Source organism: Borostomias antarcticus (assembly GCF_949987555.1).
Source record: "Borostomias antarcticus genome assembly, chromosome: 22".
Classification (NCBI taxonomy): domain Eukaryota; kingdom Metazoa; phylum Chordata; class Actinopteri; order Stomiiformes; family Stomiidae; genus Borostomias; species Borostomias antarcticus.
This window is the reverse complement of record NC_140255.1, coordinates 18,193,756-18,202,302: the sequence shown is the minus strand read 5'-3', so window position 1 is coordinate 18,202,302 and position 8,547 is coordinate 18,193,756. Positions and strand designations below refer to the sequence as shown.

Below are 8,547 nucleotides of genomic sequence, written 5' to 3'. Positions count from 1 at the left end.
ACACCTTAGTCAACATTGAGTTAACCTGTCATTAACATATCACATAGCGGCTAAGCACATCTAGGGAGACGGGATCCGAGCGGGAATTGGCTTCTTGTGTGGTAGCTTATAGCCTACATGGAATTTGGTAGGGTTATTATTGTGTCAGACATACAGCCTACTGTAGTAGAAAAGTCCAATATACAATGAAATACATCTAGTGTTTCGCTTCTAAGGATGTCACTGCCATCCTGTGGATATATAGCGTACTACAGTTTAAAAACAACATGCAATGCAACGCACCTGCCTATACAACTGTAGTTCATAGCACCTGCCAACACACTGGATAATTTGGACCTCTAGCGGGTCTTTATTCAGCCACACAGCATACACAAATATACACACATGTGAGCGGCAACACACAGCACACAACACATGCAACATCAGGTTGCCGGTGGAAATTGTTCTCAGCAATTTCCCATCCAAGCTGTCCTCCTCCAGGGGCAACCAGGAGCAGTGGGTAGCCTTGTGAGTGGCGCCTGGGGACCAAGTCCGGGTTTTTACTTTCATATTAGCTTCTTGGGAGGAAACCCTTGCGAACACGGGGGAACACGCAAACGGCAGATCCAGGATGTTCTTGCTGTGAGGTGACAGTCTAAGTACTGCGCCGCCATGCCGCTCGTGGGTGATTTGGGGCTCAGTGTCTCTTGCTCAAGGACACTTCTGCATGCTGCCGGGAGCTGGGATCGAACCGGGAACCTTTCGATCCCCAGCTGGGAGCTCTACCTCTCTAGACAGATATTGTGGACTTCAAAAAATATATTAAATCCCTCCACCCTGATGTAACCTCAGGCTCTGGCTCTGACCTTTGTGAAATTTGATCATTTTAATCACTATAAGCTATACAGGGACACAGCAGGAGTCCTAATCTAGAGTCAGTACTCCCTTTTACATCATCCAGATATTAGCCATTGTCTTGTTTACTATCTGAATCATCCATTAATTATATGTTCTGACTGGCTACACAACTGGAATAGCCTACTAATGTTACTCCACTCCCAAGTGTCATGTATTGTAGTAGCGCTCCTGTGATGTTAGAGCAACACAGTTTCTGCTGAAAAGTCTCCATCTTGGTGGACCAGGAGGTGGTGCACTTGCTCTCATCCAGATCTCCTCATTTGTTATAGGCTGTTGGTATCTATCAGGGGTGAGAGTACAGGCTCTCACAGTGTTTAAACAGCACTGACATTACACTTAACGAAGACACACACACACACAAGCATGCATGCACACACACACACACACACACACACACACACACACACACACACACACACAGGGGCACGCACACATACAAACACTAGCCAGCAGGACATCTAAAGACAGAAGAGGGACACCCGTCTTCACAGATCTGGGACAGGTAGAGTGTTAAAGGCTGAGCCTACTCTTTATTATTGGCACCTACTGTTATATATATATATATATATATAATCATACTGTAGGTTTACTATAATAACCTGTTTGGTTGAGACTGGGGAGAAATGGGTCCATTTAAGGAGTTCACTGTAGAACAACTCAGTTCACTGCAAACGAAACAGAAAAAAGAACTAGCTAAGCAGGCCCAGCTGCTACATGCTGTCACTGACACTCAGCTCTTAATGCTAGTTCCGTTCTGCATTTCACAAAGGGAATGCTGGTGGAATGGGGTAAATGTTTGGACAGCTGTTCTTATTGTTATGAGGCAGAACACTGTTTCTCAGAGAAGCTAAGCACATAGCCTAGTTAACCGTCAACATGGGTCTGTTGTTATACTAACTTATGCCATAACATTTAATACACTTTTGAAAGGGTGCTGTAAAGAACAGTTTGCAACAATAGAAGAACCATTGGGGAAAAAAAGGTTTTCATTTAGAACCCTCGCCCCCCACACAGGGATTGAACCAATGTCAGAAAGAAGTATTTAGGATTTCAAATAGCACTTCATGCAGCTGAAAAAAGGTTAGGCTATTTGTGGAACTGTAGAGTTCTATGGGACGTTTTTTTTTGCAGAGGGTCACTTTATTGTTACATTTGGTTCAATACATAGTCAAAGTGACCACTTCATAATGGAATATGGAATGTTTATATACAAAACAATAATACCGCAGTTACAGTGCAGTTTACTTGGACCAAGAAGTCGTTGCCCTAGTGATCGAAAGCTCCATTGTTTCAATTTAAAGGATCTGTATAGCATCCTTTTTTTGTGTGCTATATATGACCCCAAGTTTCTTTGGAAAAACAAAAATCATCTAACGAAAAAGATCCTGTTAAGTGTCACCAGCAGATGTCTCTATATTTCCATATCAGATTTTCTCATCCTCTCTCTCGCACACATGCACATACACACACTCTATATCTCACTCAATCACTCTAATAAATCTCTCTCTCACACACACACACATACACACACACACACACACACACACACACAGGCTCTCGCGCGCACACGCACACGCACACTGAAGGTCCATAGACAGCTGACATAGCCTAAATTTATGCTATCAATAACAGGATGTTTTGGTGTCAAGTTTCCTACAATCCTGAGCGCTTAGTGGTGGCACTGATGGTTCGTTTTACACAGTCTTCTTCTGGCTATATTTCCTCTCTGTCCACCTTAGTGCAGCTGAAGGGAAAAGCATTGTGGGTCGAGTGTCATATTTAAGGGTTACTCAGATGAAGCAGTGCAAATTTGTATGCTAATAAATCTAGCAGGTAGGTATAGATAAAGAGAAATGCATCTTGCGTAATCATCATCATATTTCTACTACACAAAACAAGTAACCATCGTTTTAGAAGGTGGGCACGAGTGACCCGCATGTGGTGCTCCTCTGACAAGGGAGCAAAAACGGCCCGGAAAACTGGCTTCTGGTCGCTGGCGTGTAGCTTACAGTATCCAATGAAAACATTAACACTTTTTATAGGCCAGCTGAAAACAAAAGGTTTTGCGAGACCGGAGGCCCTAGGCATTTGCCTACTCCGCCTATAGGAGACGATACTGATACAGCCGTTATCAAGCATGGTTCCTTTTTACAAATTATAACCAAAATAGAAACTTAGCCAACAAATCCGAAGGCAGGACAGAGAAAGTGCGGAGATATGGGCTCGTGAACTCTACTCTAAATACACCCATGAGTGTCTCCGTGCAATGCAATTGGCGATGGGGAATTTGTTTACCATATTTGGCAAGAGAGTGACACAGCGCGCGTGGGAATTGGACAGAAGCTGCCGTCATTCACAAAACGCTGCCTTCCAGAATTTACAAACAAAGCGTGCGCTCACGGGACTTGTAGTCCAAACAAAACATTTAGTGACACAGTGCGGATATACATCAGTGTGTTTGCGCAGCTCGGACACGCGTATTAACGTGGAGACACGCATCACTATCGTTTCTGGGAATTTAATTCGTTGTCACTATCCACTTTATCTTGATTTCAGAGGAGACATTCTTTCATCAGCGGAAATCGGCATACACTTCCCAATGTCATGTCTTTCATTTGATTGGCTGCCTCCTCACGTCAATCAGGGGGCCGCTCCTACACTAGAGCTCCTACAGTAAATATTTGTGTTTGCTGAACCGGCTGTAATGGTGGACGACTAGAGGCCGAAAAAGAGAGGAATACAACTACGACATACTGCATTTAATCGACAACACGCCTAGCCGCGAGTAGGAATAAAGCTTCGGCGAAGATGGATGAACTCAAACATCAAGTTATGATCAACCAGTTCGTCCTGACGGCCGGCTGCGCGGCGGACCAGGCGAAGCAGCTTTTGCAAGCGGCACATTGGCAGTTTGAGGTAGGGAGGGTAGCGAGATGGAGAGGGAGAGATCAGCTCATGTTTATGTCTGACACATCGCCGAGTTTGGAGTGGACTGCCATAGTCATTGTCGAGTTACAGTATGGCCGACGTTTTGCTTGTGTATCCGACAATTGCAGTAGGCTACTAGACTATTTAGAGGTTATTGCAACAATTCAATCCACTCAACTTTTATCCATGTTTTGAACATTTTTGATTGCACAGCCTAACGTAATAGCTAGAATCGGTAGTAGTGTTGGACTGGTAAAAGCTTACTGTCACTATCCAATTAGAATTGACTCTAGTCTAGGATTACAAATAATCCCCCACATGACAGGAGTGACCATACTAAATGCCATTATGCAATGAAGATGACCGCCTATATTTTTGTCTAGCTTCATGAATGGTTGCAGACAGATAGATAGATTTTGTTATTATTGTTCACAGCGCTCTGTTTACATAAAGTCATAAAACACACATTTGTTAAACCATTTTGTACAGCAGACAGTAGGTTAGAGTTACAGTAGGCTTCATCATTATTAGTCTGTTGTATTGCTATTATTCCATTGCATATACATGAATGTATACGATCTTTTGTTTATCGATTTCAGACTGCACTCAGTGCCTTTTTTCAAGAAACAAATATTCCATACGGTCACCATCATCAAATGGTGAGTATGGGACATCATGTTATGGGGTTCCTATAATGGCTTTTATACTAATTCACTGCCTTTTACATGATATAATGGTGTTGAACGTACAGATTCTTAATTTAACATAAAACAAGCATGTAGTACTAGGCTACAGTAGTCAAAGGAAACGACGCATGTAGAGCATGTATAATTTGTAACCAACAATAACAAAGCACATGTCGGCCATGTTGCGGAGTCAAGCTTCCAGAAATAAACACAAGACAGGCAGGCAGGCTGCAGCAGCCACACACACACACTCTCTCTCTCTCTCTCTCTCTCTCTCTCTCTCTCTCTCTCTCTCTCTCTCTCTCTCTCTCTCTCTCTCTCTCTCTCTCTCTGGGGCTTCTCAGAACAATGAGGCGAAGCAGCGCAGAAGAAGCTCCTGTTGGTGACATGTGGATATAATGATGTAATGTAATGCCAGGATTACACATTCTGTCTGCCCTGTGGGCACACTTGGTTTTCCATCGTTAAGATTTCTGGAAAAATGTAGCTGCCATTTAGTTACAGTAACTGCTGCGGTTGCCATAACTGTACCGCTCGTAATGAAATACAGTGATAGCACTCATAGCTGGGTGGTTTTTACCTCCCGCATTAGGATTTTATATGCAAGTGAAGTGTTTTGGAAACAGAAGCAGAGGTGCAGGTAAATCGGCAAACGTTAGTGGTCTGGTAACATTTAGTCAATTCAGAGTAGGCCTACAGTGATTGCTGAAAACCTTGTTTGGGGTCTGACATGAATTGGTCCACTCAGTGCTACATAACATGAGCCTTTGTCTTCAGCTGTATGGCAACGTTTAGCAACAGCTGCATTCTGGAACATCCCCTAGATGGGGATTTGGGAAAATTGTTGAGCTGAGCAAACTGTGTGTGTGTGTGTCTGTGTGTCATGTATTACATTCCCATGTCTCTGTCTGTCAGATGGATGGCCAGATTGCAATGGTGGACATTTTAGGTCTGTTGGTTTTGTGAGATGGAGGGAGGGAGCAAAAGGGAGAGAGAAAGAAACGGAAAAAGAGATAGCATGAAATGGGATTTGCTTTAATCCGCATGCATATGCACACAGCAGCCTACATTATTGTCACACCACATGCGATTAATAACATCCTATGGTGTGCTAAATATAAACACAGAAAAGCCTGCAGGACATGATATATAGTAGTACGGTGTTCAGAAGTCGGGGGTCAGCGGTTGAGTCGGAATTAAGTTCACCGGCCTCTCCAACACTTCCTCTCCAACACTTCCTCTCCAGCACTTCCTCTCCAGCACTTCCTCTCCAACACTTCCTCTCCAACACTTCCTCTCCAGCACTTCCTCTCCAACACTTCCTCTACAGCACTTCCTCTCCAACACTTCCTCTCCAACACTTCCTCTCCAACACTTCCTCTCCAACACTTCCTCTCCAGCACTTCCTCTCCAACACTTCCTCTCCAACACTTCCTCTCCAACACTTCCTCTCCAGCACTTCCTCTCCAGCACTTCCTCTCCAACACTTCCTCTCCAACACTTCCTCTCCAGCACTTCCTCTCCAACACTTCCTCTCCAGCACTTCCTCTCCAGCACTTCCTCTCCAGCACTTCCTCTCCAACACTTCCTCTCCAACACTTCCTCTCCAACACTTCCTCTCCAGCACTTCCTCTCCAACACTTCCTCTTCACGCTGCTGCCGCATATTTCTTTAAAAATTAAATTTTGTGGATTATTATATATTTGCATTTATAATACCCGCACACACACACACATACATTTACTGTCAACACAAAAAGAGGCTTGTATCTCTTGCCAGTGGATGATTGGCATAAATGAGCAGGTTCCCACTCACGGCCCATCTAATTTGATGGAGGGAGAGAGAGAGAGAGAGAGAGAGAGAGAGAGTTGCTTTTCAATTCAGGGAGACGGTGGCTCAGTGTTACATCACCTCACCACCTGGACACCGGGTTTCAGTGAAACATCCTGAGAGATATCGTCTGTTCAGGCTGCATGCAGGAACAAAATGGTTGTGGGGTGAGATTTCTTCATACGAGAAAGCACAAAGAGGTGTTTGTGGACCGACCCGTGCAACCTCACCTACCAAAAAGCCAATAAGGGGGGTGGTTCATCTGATGTTAACACAACAACCGTATCTATAGACACAGACAAAGGCTTCTTGACAGTGGATGGGCTTTTTTTGATTGGTTTATTCCACATTAATAGCACTAGTATTTACATATGATATGTGCCACAAACACGACACAGTCATTTACGTAATGAAAACTCGATTGCTGCGTCACATGTTTGGACAGGCCCACCGGCTGTAATGAAACATGGATAAGATAACATGGTGAGTCGGAGCCTCCCTCCTGGCCTCGGAGGCTGCTCCACGGGCCTCGGAGGCTGCTCCACGCCGCAAGGTGTGCTGGAGAACGCCTAACAGCCTAGTTCTCAGATGACACACACTAGTTTTATCCAACCTCTGCAGGGGGGGACAGTTTTAAAACAAAGTTGTCAGAGAAAAGTCTCCCCTGAAAAGTAGCGATCAGAAAGTACAACTGTGTTTTATGCTGTTAGTGTGGATACACACCCCTGATCCCTTTGTCAATGTAACCGTATGTAAAACTAAGTCAAGTCATCATTGAACAATTTGCGTAGTAGGGTGTTAAAGCAGCCTAACGTAGGATGTGGTATTTTTGTGATTTGGCGCCCCCTACAGGTTCACTTTTGCACAACCGTAGTAAAATTGTTCAGTACAGCTGCACGCCTGCATTTGGGAAACCAGTCCCGAAACACCCACATGACAACAGAAAACAGTTGATAGCTGGAAAAAAAGGGCCTAGTTAGTGTGTATATATATATATATATATATATATATATATATATATATATATATTCCTAGATATAATGTATGTGATAGTCACAACTAATGTCGGTCTAACACAGCCAATCGTCAAGCAATTCTAACAACATAAGAGTCAGACTCATAGCCTTTCATTACACTTCGTCAGCACGCTAACTCGCTAGCAATCAGTCTAAAAAGTTACTACACTACCAGATTGAAGTTTAGCTAGGGAACATGGTGCCCCAAGCTAGCTAGATAACATGCATCCTCATACATTCACAGCTAGCACAGCCGAACATCAAGCGATTTCAACATAAGACATAGCAAGCTAGCTAGCCTATATTAGGCTAGCTAACAATAGTACAGTACTTACAGTACAAGTTCAACAGCAAAGAGGCAGCTCTGCGTCAGTCTTGCAGTCTTTCACTGTGAAGCTCCCGCCAGCGAGTAAAAGCCAGTTAGTTAGTAGTTTGGCTTCTGGCTTGGTCTCTTTCTCTTTTTTGAGTCTGTCTCTTTCTGTGATGTTCCTCTTTGGTCTTTTCGCCTCCACCATGATGTTTATAATACTGTGATTTGAGAATTTTTACTATTATTTTAGCAATAGCCAGCGGAGGTTGGTGTGTGAAGTAATGCCGTAAAGAGTTACGGATTTTCTGCGAAAATAGCGTCCCGCTACACCAAACTTATTATTTCAAGAAGAAGCATTTTGGGGGAGGAGTGGGAACAAAAGAGGCAACTTTCTGCCTATAACAAGACAGCGTACCATCAAAATGAGTGAAGTTATTTTAAGGTTAAAAAACTACATTGAGGCGCTTTAACCCTTCACCCATAGATGCTCTTATCCATCACAACAAATTGATGTGTTCACTCAATCAACCTTCAACCCCAAATGTTTTGCTCTGTTTGCTTATGTTTGGTAATTGTTATTAATTTACTTCTCAGACATCAGAATCAACATTTGTTTATTGCCATTGTACTTTACATACATAGGATTTGTTTTGACACTGTGGTGCTTACAACAATACAACAATGGACAAGTGCAAGGACAGGACAGTGCATGACAGGACTCATAAAGTGCAGTGATACAAACATAGTACAAAAAATAGCAGTGCAATTGGACTACACAAGAGTCAGTGCAATGGTCAGTTTAGTATGTGTCCTATGAGGGTGGTGTCGTCCGCAAACTTCAAGAGCTTCACGGACTGATGGCTGGAGGTGCAGCTTATCG

General features: G+C 43.5%; 1 protein-coding gene across 1 annotated transcript in view; it reads left to right on the top strand.

Moving 5' to 3' along the window:
• Positions 1-3,602: 3,602 nt before the first annotated feature.
• The window catches only part of ubald1a (UBA-like domain containing 1a), a gene marked incomplete at its 3' end in the record, with an annotated part of 20,787 nt that continues 15,842 nt past the window's right edge, over positions 3,603-8,547 (top strand). Inside the window, exons 1-2 of the mRNA XM_084456273.1 lie at positions 3,603-3,813; positions 4,425-4,484. Coding sequence (XP_084312399.1) covers positions 3,706-3,813; positions 4,425-4,484 — 168 coding nt within the window. The 5' untranslated portion in view covers positions 3,603-3,705. The remainder of the gene's footprint in view (positions 3,814-4,424; positions 4,485-8,547) is intronic.